Here is a 20,881-nt window from a genome sequence, read left to right as displayed (position 1 = left end):
TCAAACGTCTGCCGTTGGTTCTTCGAAAGGACCGATGCTGACGGTAACATCTTTGACAAATCGACTTTTGACAAATTTTTTCAATAACTCGCAAATATTCGTTCGTAGGTCTAACAATAGTATCTAAATATTATGAATGACACAGAGAAGAGAAAGTATAATCTATAGAAGAAAAGATTGCTTAAATTGATGTAACATAAGTGAACTCGATCTGGTAGAAAAAACAGAATTGATTTGTAAAAATCAGACGTTCTGCTTTTCCATTAAAATGCACTTAGTCATATATCACGTCACGTTAAATAACCAATCCTTTTTCTTGTGTCATAAAATGTTTGTAAAAAATTATACACAATATTTATATAATTACACATATTTTTTATATATTCGTATATTTTCATTTACTTATTTATTTTATATTTTTATTTTGTACTTTATTATTTTTATATATATCGTGCATTTTTTGCGCAAAATGATTTTGCTTTTAACCACACGTCGCGCTTCACGACTCATGCGGTGGTTATCTCGCGTCATCGGACGTCGGGTTTGTCGCGAGAGACAATCGTACACGGTTCTCGACTTTCCACAGCGCGATTTCGCGTAGCACTTCCATGCGTCCAGCGCTAATTAACGCTCCGGAAGACGAGCTTCCCGTCTTCCGCCACTAATCCAGAGTCGTAAAGCCGTTCGCTAATGCCCCGGCGACTCGAGACTTAACGGGGTGCCTCGCCTATTCTCTACCACCGAGACAAACAGCGGGCGAGGGTACATCGTCTAAGAGGGTAGGCACTTCCGGTCAGCTAGCTTCCTGCCGGTCGCGTAACTTACCTCGGCTCGGGTCGGAAGTTGCCTCGACGAAACGGCTCCATTCAGGTTTAAATTTACCGTTTCTTGGTGCCGTAACAATCCGAAGCCAAGATTCTAGGCCGAAGGACTAAGAATTCGAGGATTCGATGAGACAAACTGAATTGATTATGGCTCGGTTATCCCCGGCAGTCACACTGACCACATGACATCAGAGGCGAGAAATGACATGCAACGAACCTTTTGCGACACATAACTTTATTTTTTAGCTTTCCCCCAAAAAATCTAATAATTTCGTAAATTTGAAATTTGTAAAATATACAAAAAACTGATATGTCACGTAGAATTACGAAATAATTCTTGAAATATCACACACTTTTCAGCTATTCTCAGCTGAAAAATATATAATTATTTCAGGAATTATTTTGCAATTCTACGTGACATGTAAGACAGACATTTTAGTTTGCCGTATATCTTAATTCAGGATTACGAAACTATTACATTTTTTCATGGAAAACTAAAAAAATAAAGCTACATATAACAAGAAATTTACTATTGTCATTTTTCACCTTTGATGTCACATAACCAATATAGCTGTCGGAAATAACCTAGCTTTAAAAATGCTTCTCTATTCACACTCTACTTATTGAAATTGATGAATGAAACGAAAAATTACGTTCATTGAAAAAAGATTCTCAAAGAACAAAAATAAAGTAAGAAAAGTTTGAACTCTAAATTTCTAAAAACTTTTTTAGCTTTATTTATGTAACTCATTAACGTATCACTCTCTCTCTCTCTCTCTCTCTCTTGCATATTTTATCTTTGGTACAATTTTTTTGTGAATTTTTTAAAACTCAGTATCTGTCTCTTTCGGCCCTGAAGAGGACGGAGACACGTCCGTCCATAATTGCATTCTTTTCGATAAATAATTCCGATCCGTTTCGGCTGCGGAACTCATTCGAGAAAGTCATGAGAACGACGGAAACGACGCGCCGCTTCCGCGTCTCTTCGCAGGTCTTCCGAGATGTTCGCGTGAGAAAGTCGCAATCTAATAAATTCATGAAGGAACGTCGTACGGTCTGGCCACCCGCGTTCTCACAGGCCTTCGAGAATATCGAAACGATTCCTACGGTTTCCGTGTGATCTGCCGACCGCAAATAGCGAAACGGTAACGCCGGAGCGGCCTTGCGTCTCCGTCAAGATCAAGCGGGACGCGTCTACTATGGATTGTGTCGTAAGGCACACGTAGCCTACCACGAACCGAATATCGAATCAAAGTGGATTTATATAAGTGAGACGGCGAGATCGCCGCTAGGGCGCCTCTCTCATCAGGATTTAAAACCACAAACGCAATTTGGAGCGAAATTGCAGCACGTCGAGTCACACTTCGCGATGCATTCGCTGCAGCTTGTGGGATGTTGCGTCTGCAGGAAGGTAAGATGAGATGATGTTGTGCGCGTGTATGTGTGTGAAGTTGCACGTGATATCCTCTCTGTATTAACTCTGCAACAATCCGATTACACGAGATTTTCAATACTAAAAAAAATTGCTTCCCTTTTTCAAGTACAATTCACATTTTAATCATCTCTGTACGTCATATACAATGCAATAATTTACGCTTGGCACTAATTTTTTACAAAGCTCGCCCGTTGAATCGGTAGATACGTCGATATATATATAAACATTTTCTCGCTTTTATTCCTCTCCGAACGTTCTTCTCCGATGCGTCGAACGTTGATAAAATAAAGACAGGCGACAGGCGATATCGGCGATTCATTGACGTGTGTGAACACCGCCTAATACGCGTACGGATCGTTCATGAATGAAATCGCGCGTGGCGCATCCTCCGGTGGTGGGAGCCGACGAGCGCGCGTGGGTGGTAGCACGCGATTCAGGTCGTGCCGAGAGGCAGCGTGGCGTGTGGGAAAACGCGTGCACCACGAGAAAGAGAGACGCGGGAGAAGCGTAGGCGGAGTCGTTCACATCGTCGCTCGCACATGCGCCTTATTAAGGTGCCTCCCACAACGATCGCGACTCGAAATCCGGAGAATTCGTTGCACGCCAACTGTCGCTCGTCGTGTACCAGGCGCGATTCCGCCCGTGCGATAGCAGAAGGAATGGAAAAGAAAAGGAGGAATGAATTCTGTTCTCTCAACGGGATTCGCTTAAGGGTGAAAAATCGTGAAAGTACCGACGTAATCGCAGTCATTTGCGAGAACTGGAGAATGCTCGGACGTGCGTGCCCAAAGAGACGATCTCTAAAGCCGACGTCTCTCCTTTTTGCCGCGTGAGACGGTCTCGCTTCGGTGGGACAGATCGCACGGTTTTCGTCCCGGGGATCTCGAGTGAACTCGTTTGCATGATCCGGTCCACTTCGGCGATTGATCGCACCGCGGTGACACCGCAAACTATATAGGAGTCATTAGAGCGTTGGCGACAAATCCGCGAGCGGTCGCGAGGACACCGCAAATAAAAGGTGTCACGTCGACGATATGGTTAAGATAAATATGGTTTAGATGCGCAACCTAATTTTTGCACGAGAGGTCGCTATTTTTTGCCGCGAGTGACAGCTACACGATAAACTGGAAATCTCGTGGAGTCGAGGCTGAGCTGTTTAGGGTATTTCTTTTTCTCACAAGAAAGCTAGAATTCCTATAATAAGAGTCTGGACATCGTCTGATTTCTGATTGGTTCGGTCATTTTCGATCCATTTTCCAAACGAGATGTGTTAAAGGTTGCTTTTCATCAAAAGTTATTTTATTTTTCATTTCATCTTATCATTTTCTTTACCAAATACAAAATAAGCATAAGATGACAGTTAAATTTGCGTCGATTTATGAAAGCAACTAAAGTGGTCAGCTGAGTGACAGCACAAGCAAAGATTTGCCATCTACAAAGTCTACGAAGCGTTTTAAAAGAAAAATGAGTTTACGTTTTTCACATTGGGATTAATTATTAATTGATTTTGATTCGCACCTGTTTTAATAGTATTTAAACATCTCACATATTATGGCTTATGAACTTCCGTTTTTTAGGCCGAACATAGCGGCCAACGACGTGTCCAGACTCTTGGTAGGGACTTTAAAAACACCACCGACGCACGCAGGGAGCGTGTCGCGATATTTGGGAACGCGACGCGTTTTCAGCATGGAAAACGTCGGGGACCGCGTATCGATCGGGTCACCGGAGGTGGCGAAACGTACTCGCAGCGCGAGAGACGAAGTTGAAAGAGAACGAGAAACGTCGAGGAGGACCACCTAATGCCGCGATCGCAATGAGATAAATAATCACGATGGGTGGGCGCTGGCGCCTTTCTGGGCACGGCACGGGTTACGGGTCGCGCACCTTGTGGGTCCCCATAGGGAGTCGTCTTTGCCCCCATAAGGTGGTACTGGTCTCCAGCCGTGTGTGAGAATCCATTCCGCGCGATTTCACAGGAGTCACGGGGGGCTCCTCTCCCTCTCTTCGCCTTTCCTTCCGCCGCTTCCTACTTCTTCGTGTTTTGGAGGTCTATTCTGAAGTCCTGCGGCGCAAATTCAGACCGCCCCGTGACGAGGCCCGCGCTACCGAAGGTAGAAATTAGCCAAACGCGTCTCTGTTTAGCGCCTATTAAAATATTTCAACCACGTCGTTCTTAATGCACGATAATTATTATAATTGCATACTGAAAAATGAGTTTGATTAAACCTACCTGACAATGGACAAACAAACACATTTTGGTTCAAGGAAATTTCTACTTCTCACAAATCAAATTTGGTGTATCATCAGAAAATTTTCTTTAATCAAGACGCATCTGGTTGTCTATTGTCATATGAATCCAACCAAACTCATTTTTCAATACAAATTATTACTTGGAAATTCTATAATTCACCATCTCCTGCTTTCTTATATTTTTCTGAAGAGGATATTACTATAAATTGTAAATTTCCTATGGCTATATTTTCAAAACAAAATGGTCAATAATTCTGAAATTGACATATAATGTCTCTATATTAGTTCTTAATATCACGGTAGATTTTTTATTGAACTCCTAAATGTTGTTCAGACGAAATTAAAAATAGAGGTTAAACATAAGACATTAATCTCAAGGAATGCGTGTAAAAAGTGTAATCTTTAGTTGCGAATATCTCAGCTTCGAATGGTCAATCATTTTCTAATTGCGCCAATAATTAGGTCATATTCAAATCTATATATAGTACAAGTTTCAACGAATTTTTGATAAAAAGCTTATTTTATGCAACAGCTACCTTAAAACGTATCACGAAGTTCTGATTTAATCGTGAATAACGTGAGCAGTTTTCGTTGTAGTTAGTTCTCGCGGATATCTCCGGACAAAGTGTACACTGATTTTCCAGGCCTAACAGGCCGATAACGGAACTCTTTCGTGGTTGAATACACCGCTGAAAGTTTCTTGACCGGGGGCTTTTGTGGCATTAGCCGCGGGTATCGAGTCGTACGAAATCGCGTCGAATTCGACAAGCGAGCGAGTTCGATTAGTCGCGCGAATCGCAACATTGTTGGGCGCGAGGAGCGGAACTGACCGAAAAAGCGTTCGCACGCGATTTAGAAACTCCGATGAACAAAACGGTCATTGTAAAGTCCCCCTCACGGTATCCTGAGCAATAGCAATAATTAAAGCAGATCATTTGCCTATATACTTAATGTAACTCTGAAGCGAGAAGAAATCATTACACGAAGTCACGTATCTTTTTTTCCCTTAAATCGCGTCATGAAAGCAAAGCAACGTCCTTTCCTCTCGTCTCCTACAATTTTCCACAGCTTCTTCATAAAAAGAAAATACCGTCCCGAGGGTCACCCTAAAGAGCACCGTCGAGCTCTCGCACGATGGAGGGCAGCGCGAGTCGCGGTGTCTCGCGTCCTCTGCGGCGCTCACTCTTCAGGGTCCGAAGGTGGTGGATTAGGTGGAGGAGCCGGACGAGAAAGGTTAAATAGGTGTCTGGTGGTGGTCCTCGAAAGGTGGGTGTACTCGTTAGTGTGTGATCCCGCCTACCGTCCAATGCGGTGGCTGGTTTCCCAGGGGACTCCCTGGTCTCTCTCGCGCGGCTTTTCGAGGTCCCCTCTCCCTCCTTCTTCCCGCCGCACCATGGTGTGAGGAAGACTCCTCTGTACGTCGAGTGGTGTGCGTGTGTTGCTTTGCATCGCGCGCGATAATAGTCAACGGGTGGGACCCCCTTGACGCGCGCTCTCCTCGAGATCGCTCGAGATGCCGGTCGTCTGACGAGGCCCGCCAGTCCACGGAGCATCGCGATCGACGGTGGATCGATCGTCTACCTGAGCGACCCGGATCACCGGAACTTTCCACTTTTGGCAATAGTATTTGGAAAGAGTCTGTCAATGGATCACCGTCTCAGATTCGTCGTCTGGTCGAGAAATCTGCTTAAAGAAACTCATCAGCTCGCGACCTGCAGTGAACCGAGAATTAACGCATAGAATGATCACTATGGAGATAAACAGTGCCTTCACCGAGCAACACTCGTGATCTTGGACTTTTGGGAATAGTGTTTGAAAAGAATTTGTCGACTGTCACTCAGATTATTTTCCGCTCGAGAAACTTATGTAAAGAACGGGGTGAGCTAAGGATAAACTGTGTCGAAAACGTTCAGGACGCAGCGTAAAATAGTGCCTTCATTCGTTGAAAGTTGTTTATTACTGATTGACTTGATATTCACAGTGACATTTGAATGGTCGGCGCAACGTCCGAAGCGATATCTTACTGTGAGCTGTCAACTATCGATCTCGTCCGCAATAGTTTTTAGCCTCGGCTTGAGCTGAATTTTTCGATGTTGACTATTTACGACGACATCTCGATGACAAGTTCAACTTTACATACATCGAAACACTGAAGGGTCGATGACCGATCGAACATAAGGACTAATCAACAGTGAGCTCCGGCACATCGACGAACTTTCAACTTGTTTGGCGGACTCCGGAGCAAGATGCTGTTCAAAGGCAACAGTTCGCGGTTGGAGCTGCTGATAGGCAAGATACAGGCGCACAAGGAACCGTCGCAGGACGAGCAACACAAGTCCAAAGGTTCGAAGATAACTTTACTCAGTCTCCCCTTCCCCCTTCTCTCTCTTTCTTTCAGCTTCTTCCTTTCGTTAAGTAAAGTCTCCGTTTCCGCCTGATTTTCATTTACCCCAAGTCGCGACGGTTACTACACTTTTCCGTCAAGTTTGACGTCATATCGTCGCCTCTTCATCTCCTCCTGCGACTTTTTATTTACATACATTCCTTTCGCCGCCACTAAACTTTACTAGATTCACGCGAAGAATTTCCTGCCAAGTGAATTCGCAGATGTTAATAACAAAACCGGAATTGTTATGAAATTTTGATACTTAGAAAACGAATCAACAACCGTAGTCATAAAATATAGCTGATGGAATCAAAATCGACAACTGAGAGAATCATTCTTCAATAAAACCTGTCAGAATTTTTATTACGCGAGAATAATTCTTGAGAGAGCTGTGCTATCATAGAGTAACATCCGGTTGTTTTATTTTTTGAAAGCAGTAATCATGAAAATTATAAATTATTTTCTTTTACTTAGTTTTAATTTAGTTTAATACACTTTTAGTTTTAATTTATGTATGGATTAATTTTTACGAAGAAAATATATACACATAAAAAAAAAGATGATTATGAATAAATATATACACACCAAAAAAAGATGATTAGAATAATAATTTTATAAACTCTTTCATCTCATTTAAAACGTTGACACATTTTTCTTAACGATCGATCTCTCCTCTGACCATTATTTCTGGTGCATTGCCCAGGTTAAAAGTCGTTGACATATTATTCGCTAGATTGTGTCAAAATGACACGCTATCGGAGATGCGCCAACGGTTCTGTATGCGGCGTGTTATATTATTTATATTCTATCGAAATGAAATAAAATTATCGACGAAATAGTGTGAGAATAACTTAAGTCAGACAAAATATAATCACGATATAATTATCTGCGGCCTAAATCATTGAAATTTAGATGCGATTTATCGAATCTTTCGTATAATTTAAATCGCGAGTCCGTTTGGCGTTTCATGGTGAACCGAATTGAGTAAAGCCTTTCGGTGTTTCTTTTAGTTAAAGAATTTTTGGGCTCTCGCACGAAGTCCTCAAAGAAGTCGCCGGTTGCGTGTAAATTGAGCCTGGCGAGTCAGCGTGAAATATTATTACTCGCGCGACTCTCCCTCTGACAAATGTTCATCCTTGCGCGATAAATATCCCATCTGTAGTCACGCGCGCACTCTCGCGCACGCACACGTGTACACTCGCCTATACACGCTATACACCTTTACGCACGTCGCGATTGATGACGTTCGCTAAGAACAAGTTGATACAAAATGGCCTTCTGACGAGCGCGCTATTAAACTCTGTCGCTGGTAACAGCGGCGATAATTTTGCCGCGTAATTGCGAGTGGACAGCGCGAATATTCATTCGCAAGACGCTGACCTGTGTCAAGCGCCAATGTCAATGTTCGAATCGGTCACGCGTGAAATCTGAGCGTTCCGCAATCTTGACAGTGGCATCCCACGGTAAGTTTTCTCCAAACTTGCCAACTAAGATTATTGGATGTATATTAGAACCTATTATCACATGTTTAACAGAGAAAACATTTATTAAACATATATTTAATATTATGCATGTTTACAGTATGCATAATATAGTAATCACACGTACTTTTGCTTTGTGAAAACATACCCGTTTATTAACTTTAAATCCGTTTATCCTTATATACGAAGGAAGGAATCATTGTCCCTTTTCAAACAATCGTGCAGAGCTAGGAAAACAATCAGCGGTAACATCACTGCGTGTATGTATTTTTCCTTCGCATAAGTCATACGAAGTCATGTAATCGTGTAAACAGTTATTTATGTTGTTATCAAATGTATACTTTTTAAGATACATACAAGAACCCATATATTATCACTGAGAAGTATACTAGTAATTATTGACTACTTATGACTATATTATGACTATAAGTATAGTACTGCAAATCAGTAAAATTTCCCTGCAAAAGTCTATTAATGGCAGAAACATCGAAGAAATATAACAGCAGAAACAGTGAAAAAGATATTATTTATTACTTATTTTTTATTATCTTAATTCCACTCTTAACGTATTATCGATGATTTTGCGTGAAATATTCTTATAATTATGTTTAATTGATTTAATTGATATCGTGTTTGAAAAACACGCTTGTCCTGATGGGACTCGAAACCTCTTGAGTCTCTACCATATGAACTACACTAAATACGACATATGGTTGAATGCATATACGATATGTGCATGTACTTTTGCTAAGGGGCGCTTAACAGCGATTTGCAGTGAATCTTTCACTAGCCAAAATCTGATGTATTAGATAAAAGAGCTGAGTGAAAAAGTTTTTACTAAAAATTAGTGAATACTCACTGATTATCGGTAGAATACTGTTTCACTAATTAATTTAGTAACATTTTCACTAATTCAACTTCAGAGAATATGTATCACAGAATCCGTTTAAACGATTGAATATTTAGTTATATCGAAACGGTTTCCATCAGGCGTTTTTATACGCTAAACATTTAAACGTGTATTCGGAAAACAGATCTAAGCGGGAACCCTAATCCTCAACTGAAAGATATTTCAGCGATTTTGGAACATCTTGCGCAATAAATATCGTATGGAAAAAAATAATCTTAAATCAATGACAGATATTTTCATATATAAGCAAGAATATTATAATATAGTAAGAACATTTTGAGTCTTGATTTCATTAAATTTATATTAATGCAATGTATTACTTGCACTCAATTCAAAACTAAAAATCTTCTAAGAATATTATAATATTTTTGCTTATATATGAAAATATCTAGCATTGATTTAAAACTTTTTCCTGTGCGCATTCATTTTATACGTTCGCGGCAACGAGACGGAATGTTATGTCGGTATTAGCTTGATGAGTGTGCGTATGAGTGAGAGAGATTCGGTATCGGATGAAAAAAAAAAAAGGGAGAAACGCATGGTCGCTACGCCATTGGCGCGAAAATCCGCGCAAGGCATTGTGACACGCGGCCCAACATAAGTCACAATTAACGAAGGCGTTAAGTCGGGCCCCTATTAATAAGCGTCGTCGAAGCGGCCTATAAATAGTCGGCGGAGCGTGAGGCGACAACAGCACCGTCAGCGAGACGCGAAACGATGCGACGCGGCTTCGGCAGGTCGCGCGGCGCAGGAGAAGCGCCGCGTCGCTAAATGCGCCTATTTTTGCCACGATGACACATCGCCGCCGATTGGACACGATCGCGAGCTAAATAAGAGCCCTCTCGAACCCCTGGACCCTCGTCCGGCGAAGAAGTCTTTCCTCGGCACATCCCGCAACTACCCCTTGATTTCTCGCTCTTCTCTCTTGGCACGAACGCGAAAACGTATCGTGGTGTCCGTAGGTCAATTAGATATTTTCGAGATTATCTTGAATCGAGGACGTCTTGGAAGTTCTTAGAAACCGCTTGTTAATAAATTAGAAGTGTCTCAAGATCAGGTGATGATAATATTAACCCTCGAATAACAAGATCCTCGAATAACTGAGTCCATATTCCGTGCACGCGTTTATGAAGCATTATATTCCAGGTGTTTTACATATTTTGCAATGTATTTTATTTACTTGTAAATATTTCCTAACTTATTGCGAAAATAAAAAGTGCCTAGTGTCGAAAAAGTTAATTGAAAAAAGTACAAAATGCTTCGATCCACCTTGTTATACATGTGACTGCACGAACCTTGTTATTCGATGGTTAATTGCGCGTTTATAGATCTGGAAGTCCTCGTTTCCTTTACAGCTTCGGACTAATGTCTCAGCGAAATCTTCCTTATTAAATAGTTCTGCTTAAAGTCTATTAATTTTCATTATTAAGTATACTAATAATTTTATCTCGGTTCACCGAATCAGATCAATCAGACGGTACATACACGTTACGTTACCTATTTATACCTTCGTAATTTAATTTGGCAAAAAACTTAAGCGAAATGGCCACCTGGGTGCATGCGTTTTCTGCCCCTCCTTCTCCTCCTCTAGCTTGGTTTATATTTATTGGCCGCGTGTCGATCGGTCGCGTTCCTCCACGCTCAGACAGCCTTTCTCCAACGCGGCTCTCAGCACCCCCGAAGAGACATTAGAATGCGTGAATCAGTCGTGCCAATTGGGCGATCGCCCCGAGATAGGTGCGCAATTCGAACACTCGGCCGAAGTCCCTCGGGGTATCAACTAGAAACAACATCTGTACGAATTTTTAACTCTTTATTAAGCCGTTAAAAAATTTCCTTTTCTTTCCAGTACGAAATTAATTCTATATTGTTATAGTTACCGTTCAGTGAGCGGAGAAAAAGATTTTGCCGGCACAGCAAAAAGATTGGTTGCACGGAAAATATATTTTTCCCGTTATAACAAAACGTCGTTGTGACAGCGATAAAATTCAATTGACGTAATCAAATTATTTTGCTATCCATATATCTAGCAAATAGCAATTAATGCTTTTAACAAATTTTGTTTACCGTAGTAACTTGCTGTGACGGCAAAATATTTGTCTCCGTGTGTTAATGAATTAGCGCGTCCGGAAACGTCATCTGTGAACCACGCCGGGTATTCGCGATTTCGTGAAACTAAAGACACGAATTGTCAAAGATCGCGCGTCTACCGAAATTTCGAACTCCGGACGAGCGTTGCGCGCCGGTTCGTGGCGGTTTGCGCGCAAAAGTGGCGCCCGGGCGATGCGGGGACGTCCTTCTGGGAGAGGAAGAGACCGAGGATGACGCGTGGGTGGAGGATACGAGCCATTTGCGCGGCATCCGAGACGACGACGACGGTGTCCGATCGTCTCTCTGGGTGGTGCTCTCTGTCTCGCGCGTGTAGACGGGATTCCGCAAAATCTGTTAAACCGACTCGTGGGTGTCGATCCATCGCCGGGGCCGACGACAAATGAGGAAACGGCCAACTAGCCGAGTCATTTCCACCGTTTACGAGCAGCGACGGCGACGGCGACGCGCGTTACTTCTCCTCTCTATCTCGAGCCGGTGGTGTGGGAGCTAGTCCTCAATTCCCGGCAATTATAAATTATTCGTGCCCGGCGTGACTTCGCCGGAAGACACGCTCTCTCCCCCGAGGAGGATAGTTCGGATTTTCTGTGACGGAGACGCGGCCGCCCCTACTTGACCCTTTGCCCCAGACTCATTGGACGCTTTGCAACCGGGGTCACCACTTCCGAATTGTTTCACGCGTCTTGAAGGTGTACTGTTGCAATACGCAATTTCCGTTGCAGCACGGAGGAACGCGCGTCTTGAGGCCATACGTTATCCGGAGACGTATAATAGCACAAGCACGCACCGATATATGAGAAACCAAACTCAGTTCTACTTCGTCGACTTTTTAACTTCAAAATACCTGGCACTAATGTTTAAAATTAATATCTTTTAATGGTAAGATGGGGTCAGATTAACCCCACGGCTTCATTTCTTTTACAGCATACACGCGCTGTTTGTTCTTAAGGAATGTTTAATGTTATTATTTACTTCTTTTACTCATTTTGTACATTGATAAAAAATGAAGAAAATAGAGCATAAGATCGAACCCATCGGGATAACTTAAAAATCCACTGTGCCATTAAAAATGAAGAAATTCACAAAAAGTGGAGTTAATCGGTTTGTTTGCCAAGAGGCTGATGTCGTACCGATTCATTTGATAAAAATAGCTACTTTGCTTCCGATCGAGTTTTGATAAAATCCACGGTATATTTCATGAAATCTCGCAAACATTCGAGCGAGGTGTTAAGCAAGCCGGATGGAAATAGGCGCGAAATGTCCGCCGGTTAAATACAGCTTAACGATCTGGTGTCGCACAAGCCGATCTTACCTGAACCGAGACTTGGGTTAATGGTACGAGTTTCGCCGTCCCGCTCGTTATGAGGACGATATAAAGGCACACGTAACGGGCAAGGTGAAGCCCGCTGGATTCATAATGTCGTTACGCGTATATGACGAGTTCGCGTAAGGTCGTGTCGCAAAACTGGTCCCGCTTGCGACACTCGCGAAACAACCCCGAGGAATCGGTAGGGATGGGGAAATCGCCATATTTAGCGAGCATGGACAGTCGCAAAAATGCTAGAAATGTCAAAATTATAACAAATTAAACATCTTGAGACGACGGAAAGTAGTCTTAAAATTCGATAAAACCAATTTCATTATTCGCCACCTGATAATTCGTGATATCGAGGGCACGCTTTGCAACATTTAAATACTGTCTAAAGATTTACGGTAGAACGCACAGTATAAACGCACTGCTAATGAATAACAATACCTACAGTACAGTCGAAACACCTTCACATTTCCGGTTGCTTGCAGAGGCCTTGGGAACCGGAAGTTCATCATGGCACAGCGAAGACGGTGGACCCAACTCGCGTCGCGGTGGAGAGACGCCGTCCTCATGCGCGACGCCGACGTCGGCGAGTTTCCCGTCAGAACCCGAGGTGGATGCCGACGTCGGTGGTAACCCCGACGGCAACAACCCCGCCGCTCCTTACCCCTGCCAGTTCTGCGACAGGACCTTTCCTCGACTCAGCTACCTGAAGAAGCACGAACAGGTGAGAATGACAACAGGTGTTTGTGCAATTCAACAAATTCATTACAACGTTCACAGATTATACGTACAGATAGATGGTAAATATTTTATTATGGAATGTGCAAACACGAAGACAGTAAATCGCCTGCCTAGTGATTTTTTATTTACTCAGGCATTATGGCCGAATCCCGTTCGCGATGATCGTGACAGCAATCAGGAATAAACAGCGGAAATTTTTTTCTCGGGGAAAAAGAGAATCACATTAGAGCGACTGTTGAGAGCAGCGAAACTTGATTTTTAAACGTCGTGCATAAATAAGAGCTCATACTAAAAAAATTAATTTAGTTCACGGAGAAAAAAGATTCTGCTGGCACAGTTAATTAATTGGATGAAAATGTTTGACTATTGCAGCTGGAAATTTGCCACTAACTAGAACTTTGCTGTCACTTTACTGTTGCTAGGTATATAGGTGCCTGATATATGTCTACTGTAGCTAAACTTGTGGGTGTCCATATGTTACAACGGAGATTTAGCTAATGTATGGATGCCTACAAGTTTGGCTACAATAGACATATTAAGCATGACGCTTACACACCCAGCAACAGTGACTGAAGTTTTGGTTGCGGCAGCAAATTTTGGGCTATAGCAGCAAAACATTTTCAGCTAATTGGTTACGATAGCAAAATCTTTCTTTTTCATGTTGGATCTATCTAACGATGGGCAACCAAACGTGTTTTGCTTGAAGGAAATCGAATTTCTGATGATAAAGACCAAATTTTGTTCATGAGAGCTGGAAATTTTGTTCCTTTCAACTAAAACATGTTTATTTGTATCAAGTAGATTCAACTAAACTTATTTTTCGTGCCCGACGCTATAAATAATAATACAAGGAAAGAGAAATGTTTTGTGAATAAGGGTAGTGTAAAAATAATCGTGGCATCGAGTACCTCGCGTCAATTTGCGATAGCGACCGCGAGGTCAGTTGGAATATGAGAAAAGAAGAGAAAAGCTGCGAAACCAAAAAGATTCATTCGTCATGGGTATTAGTATGCGCGACGCGCAGCGCGTCGTAGAACTCTCCTCTCTTTGCGCGGTGTGAGAAAAGGTCCGAGGTGTGATTCTGCAGGTTGACGAGTCCCGTACGGGCGGGTTTCCTTCTCGCGAGTGTCCTGCGAGCGGCGCGTCCTGCCTGCCTGGAAGGCAGACGCGTGGCCGGTCCTCGGATTTTTCTGTTTTGCATGGCGGTGGCATTAGCTCGTTTCTTCCGCGTCCGAGGCCAGCGATGCCTCGACGGGTCATCATCGGGTCAGAATCTGTAGCGTCGTGCCCATAACAGGTTGTACCGGTTATCAGGTTATTCGTCCAGGTGGCGGCCGCCTTCGGCTCCTCGCTTCTTCCTCGCGACCGCGAGGAGCCCGGTGAATATACGTACGCGAGCGGAATCGCGCGCAGATATGACTCCGATAATCAAGAGTCCTCGTCTAGACTTGCTGGCTAGCTGCCTATTTATGATGACGCGCAATGTCGGCTCGTCCGGCGAGAGAAGACGGCAACTTCGATCTCCGCTGGCCATATTTAGCGAGCATCAACGTGGACAGTCGTGAAAATGCTCGAAGCTTCGTACTTATCAAGATGTTACAAATTAACCTGAGAGTAACACCCGCGGTCTCTAACCCGGCCCAACTAACATCATAGGTCTCTCAGGCCTGCATCACCAGAAAATGTAAAATCATAGTTTCTTGATTTGTTATCTTTTGTGAATTATTAAGTTTTTACCAATTTTTATTTATTATCTTCGCAGATTGATTATCGCCGAGAAACCAGTTATCTCATTGGATTAGGCTGATAATAACAGTGGTCACATGGACTCAACTTTTTGAATAATAAAGGGATAGAAGTGGGACATAACGTCTTGCACAAAATGTGGAAGAGAGGGAAGCGAAAGAAAATGCACGTAGACCTCGTAAGCCTAATATGTCAGAGTTAAACGTGTTGAAACGGCAAAAGATAGTTTTAACTCTCTAATGGTAAAGTTAGGGATTCGGTTGGGATTTCGGGCTTGACCCCACGTTCTGTTTTGTTCATTTTTCATCTAATTAATGTAAAAAATGAGTAAAGGAAGTAAATAATAACATGAAATTTCCTCCTCTGTTTATTTATAGATGAAATAGTACAATAAAGTTTATTAACTGACTTTAAATGTTTGCGGTAAAACACGTTGAAAAGCGCCTTAACGTTCTGAAAATTCACCTTGCCACTGAAAAATTAAAATTCAATGAAATCAATTTCATTATTCGGTGCCTGACAATTCGCGATATCGTATTTTGCTGCATTTAAATGCGGTCTAAAAATTCTTATCTCGAGTCTTTGATCAATCATCCAACTTTCGATGCAGTCCAAGGCGACCATCGTTGCTGCTCATTGTATTCCATGCCGTTTAGCCCGCCGAGTACACCTCGCTATCGGCGACCCGTTCAGAGTCGGGAACGGTGGTCCTCCTCCTCTACTCCTCCTACTCGGTCGTCCGAGACCAGGCGATCACTTCGCCCATCGTCCAGATTGTCTCTTCAAAGAGGCCGAAAGTCGACCGCTCGGTCTCGTCGTACGTGCCGAGCTTACCTTGTCGCGCGGCACCGTTTCGTGGCCGGCTCCGCTTTACGCGCAACGGAGCGCGGCACAAAGAAGGTGACCGTATGGGATCCTATCGGTCACCGTGATCTGGGTGGGTGACGCGTCTTCGCCTAAGAGAGAAAGAGAACGCGGTTCTCCTCCTTGCTAGGAGCTTCTGCCCGTTGGCGCGCAAACCAGGCCTCGCGTTAACTCACGTAGCGCTCTATTGAGACGTTAAACCGGTGAACCGGCGGCTGAATTGCGTCGTGCGCTCTTTTGGGCTTGAAACGCATAGTGGCGTCGAAATGCTCGAAGCGCCTTTCCTTACATAGTTAACTTTCATGGACTCGGTTCTGTGGAAATTGAAGGTAACTGATAGAGAGACGTTAGTGCGTTATCTTCCTGTGTATTGAGAGAGTGATGATATATTATATTGTTTCATCTTACTTAAAATTCTATTTTATTTTACCCATTTTATTAATTTTCTTTTATTTTATTATTGTATTTGACTATTGATGCGCGCATAAAAAGATCACACGCGCGCGGATACTGCTTTATCAATGTTATCCATTGTTACTTTTGCGCTTTTGTTTGAAGCTGAAATTGTAATCACGTGAGTTGATATTGTAAGTGAAGACACATTGATTGCAGAGCCACGGCGATCAGATGCCGTACCGATGCAGTTGGTGCGCCAGACTGTTCAAACACAAGCGCAGCCGAGATCGTCACGTGAAGCTGCACACCGGGGACAGGCGATATCGCTGCTCGCATTGTGAGGCTGCCTTCTCCAGGAGGTAAGCGTGAAATCTTATCAGCGCTACTCCCGCGGCACCTTATCGTAGGCATGTAATCGGATATGCCTTTTGCCCTTTGGTCGAATGTGCGAAACGATCACTCACATCGCGTAGTTCGCGTGAAACTTTAGCAACCACCCTCGCAACCCTGTAACTTCGTTCTTTCTCATTTATCGATGAAAAATGGATCTATGAATTATTATGAAACGCGTACGATCCGCGGGCAAAGACAGTTTTGAGTCTGAAGTTCATAAACCACGTGTTTCAGCTAATTCGAGTTCAAATATTAGTTTTACGTTAAGTCTTCATTAGGTCTTCTATTGTACTCCTTTGATGCTACAAATGGGAAGATTATTGCCGTTTTCTCCATTTGAAGACTTAATGTAGAAGTAAAATTTCGGCTCGGGACACTTTGATAAATGGAAGTCATATGGCACGTCATATGGAAAATCGGCACAATTCAAACAATGTAATTTTCCAAGGCAATAAAAGAAATAAGATCTCATTAAAATCAATTATAGCCATCAATGCTAACAGTTAATCAACAGGTTGAGGCGACACACGTAAATATTAAAAATTGAAATGTATCATTTTTCTTCGTTGTGAAAAATGTAATCTTATATATCTTTCTATGATGTCAACTTAAAACCGCACATTTTTTAATCGCTGTTAATATTATTATGTGGAAGGATAAAGATGTCCATCATGTATCGCGAGCCGTTTCAATTCCTAATTGGCCATTTAATACATGTATCTTTACCTTTATTCAGGAGTTTAATATTTTAACATTTTTTAGTCGCATTACTTTCCCATATTCGTAATTTATTTACTTTACATCTGAGATCACCGAGTAACTTAAATCCGCGAGAAAGCAATCGTTCGTGCACTTTATTCGAAAGCTCTGCCGAAACTGACCTACGCAATTGCGTCGTAAAGGGCGACGGCTTTAAAGGCCGAAATCTAGTATCTACAAGTATTGAAAATCTATACGTAATTTCTAGTATACATAACATTAACTATGACTGTAAGCGCACAAATAGCGCTGTGCGGCCAAAGAGAAAAGAAATGAAGAGTGTGAGAGAAGTTCGTTTATCGTCTCTCCGAAGGCGCGAGCGGTAACCGCATTTGTAAGAGCGAACAGTGAACGTGTTAATAAGGCTTATCAATCGAGATGCGCGAGAAAGAAACAATCGGCGAACGCAACAGATGGTCGAACGGGGCCCTCGACGGGGCGCTGCCGGTTGTAGCTCGCGGGCCCGACGGGGTCCCTCGACCGATTCCAGAGGACCCCGATCCAACGGGTGACAAATGAGTAATGATCACACGACGACCGCGGCCCCGGGTGGCATTAGTCAAGCTTACTCTCTTACGTGGCTGTTTCTTTCTCTTCCTCACCCACTCGCCCTTCCTCCTCTCTCTTCGACTATCTATTTGTTTTCCCCTTTCTCACGCGGTACCCTCTCGTACCGCGCTCAGCATTGAGTCGTCTCGCGCATTGAAATGCTAAGCTGGCCCGAGCAAGAGCGAGGTACCTTTTTCGTGTCTAACTGGAGATACACGCGTGTGTGCATACGTATGTACGTGTGCAGGCCCCCGCGGGGTCCAGGTGAACGGACAGGTAGGACGCATAGGTGTTACAGGACAACAGGTAGAACATTAGTCAAGCGCCTCGTTGCCGCTCGTCCGCCTTCGCCGGCCGTTAAAGTCGCGCTCACGACCGCGCCGAAACCGCAATCGAATGGCCACACGTGTCTGAGCGGTTCATCTCTCGTGTCAATCATCTTCTTTGCGGGAGATACTGGAACCTAAAAGTCTGAAATTTTATATTAAAGAGAGTGAGAATCACGAGCCAAATTGTCGAGGATAAAATCGGAGAGAAGAGGTAGATGTTGTTTATTAATTCTGTTGTTTTGCATGATTACGTCGTTAATTAAAATTAAAGTTATCTCATTCATTTCTGATTAATTTTCCAATTTTACAGCATTCTTTGTTCTATCACGCGAAGTTTCATTTTTTATTTATTTTAAATAGAAATAAGGAAAGTAGCTTGGCGGTATTAATTGTGATGAGAAAGTTGTCGGGGCATAATTTCGAAGAGTCCAAGTCGCGGAAGTCTTAACAAAGACTTTCTCTTCACCTGTCAGCCGCTATTACAATCGTACCGCCAGATCTTTACGCCACGTCTCTATTCGTCCTCTCACTTTAGCAGTCGGTTTGGGTGACCCAACAAAAGGGTGAAAATCTCCGTGGTTCTCACATCGAGTATGAATTTTCTAACCTTTGGCAAAAAGTTCCACTGTTTCACAATTCTAACAGTATGCGCATAGTTGTGTATTATTCGTTAGAGAAGGTTTTTAGAAGTCTGAAAATCCCAACGCGCGAAGTTAAAATATATTCGATGAACTATCATTGTAGTTTGGAATTTATACTTGGTTGAGAAATAGAACTAGAAGAAAAAGAGAAAGAGACAGAAATTCCTCTTTAAAAATAAATCACGACGATCTAGTGGAAGATTAATCGTTTAACATATCTTAGAAAACAAACTAAGATCGCGTGGAATTGATACCCCTATGTTGATGTCCGTTTAGCTTGACCGGAACCAATCGGAGGAATTACCTACTTTGAGAATAACACCTCGTCATGACGATGTTTTTCTCCTCACGGAATGCGGTAGCAAGATCGCATTTTACGGTAGTCCCGTAGTTCTCATGGTCTATCGACACCAATGCGAAGTCATGACTCGACCTCTTGATATTGACAAAGATCCCCAGCCTTTTTGTCGGCGCGTCTTTCCGGTTGGCATCTCCTATATTAGTTTCTTGCACTAATCTGTTTTCGATCGACAGAGACAGCGTTTGTTCTGAAGAGACGTGCAATTTCTTGCTGCACGATGAAGATAACCAAACATTGATACAAGCAGGAAATGGGAATCGTTTCTCTATTCCGCGTATGAAGTGCATTAATAAAGAAATTGAGATATTTCACGAAGTAAAATAGAAAATAGAATATCACCTAACAAATGGAAAGTCGTTTTGAAAATAGATGACCGAACGCACAGAGAACAATTTTGCTGGAACAGCATATTGTTTGTTAATATAGTGCCAACAAAAAAATTTGTTTCGACAACAGAAATTTGTGAAGAATATTAATTGCTATTTGTTGGATATATGGACAGCAAAGTAATTTGGTTGTTTCAATTAAATTTTATCACAATGTCGCAATGACGTTTTATCACAACAGCAAATTATTTTGAACAAGTCTTCTTATTGTTACTATATTAACGAACAATTTACTGTCCCAGCAAAACTTTTTTCAGTGCGTATATAAAAGCCAAGTATCAGATGATCGCCTTTTGCCAAGCAAATGACTACATATTCGCGGCTTTACGGATAAATGAAATTTTCAAGATTGACGAGATACGATTGCGGGGATCGAGCACGTCAACGCGCCCACCCAAATTACAGCGATAGGGTTTCTTCCGACTTTTAAGGGTGGGGGAGTTTAACGGACCATTTATTTCCATTTCCTTTCATCACCCCAAACGCTCTTCTTCTTGCGTGAATGGCAACTCGCCATTCGGTTCCACTTCTGGCGAACATTGAGCATTCAGAAGTCGTTATGAAAATTGTTAGATCGCATAAATCAATGAATATATACGGAGACTGTGACTATTTCGAGGTGTGCCCTCTTCTGACGATAATAACTAACTTTATGCAATTAACTGTTTTCTTTTACAAACTAATATTCAGAGCTTCAAATCGACGGTGAATCGCTAATTTCGTAATGTAATTCCAAAATAGATGTATCACGACAGCTAATAATATATGACAGAATATTGAATATTATCAAATGATTTCATTTTTCCGATTTCTCGCCAATTTTCAAAAATACAATCGAGCTGTCTTATTTACTCCAGACGAGAATAAAGTGACAGATCTGCACTGGCCGGAATTAAAATAAAAGATATGTATACATGTAATCTTGAAAAGATCAAGAGGAAAGGAACGAAAGAGACTCGAGCCCGACGAAGCTATTATTTTATAATCGTTCGAAACGACCTCG

General features: G+C 42.5%; 1 protein-coding gene across 1 annotated transcript in view; it reads left to right on the top strand.

The window, feature by feature from the left end:
* Window positions 1-20,881, top strand: part of LOC106743952 (zinc finger protein 423 homolog) — a 91,059-nt gene that overhangs the window by 60,001 nt on the left and 10,177 nt on the right. The window contains 2 exon segments of the mRNA XM_014618310.1: window positions 13,199-13,437; window positions 16,677-16,819. Coding sequence (XP_014473796.1) covers window positions 13,199-13,437; window positions 16,677-16,819 — 382 coding nt within the window.

The sequence above is a fragment of the Dinoponera quadriceps genome, unplaced genomic scaffold, assembly GCF_001313825.1.
Source record: "Dinoponera quadriceps isolate SergipeBrazil2010 unplaced genomic scaffold, ASM131382v1 scaffold1070, whole genome shotgun sequence".
NCBI classification, from domain to species: domain Eukaryota; kingdom Metazoa; phylum Arthropoda; class Insecta; order Hymenoptera; family Formicidae; genus Dinoponera; species Dinoponera quadriceps.
Note: the sequence above shows the minus strand (reverse complement) of the source record. Positions and strands in the feature narration are given on the sequence as shown.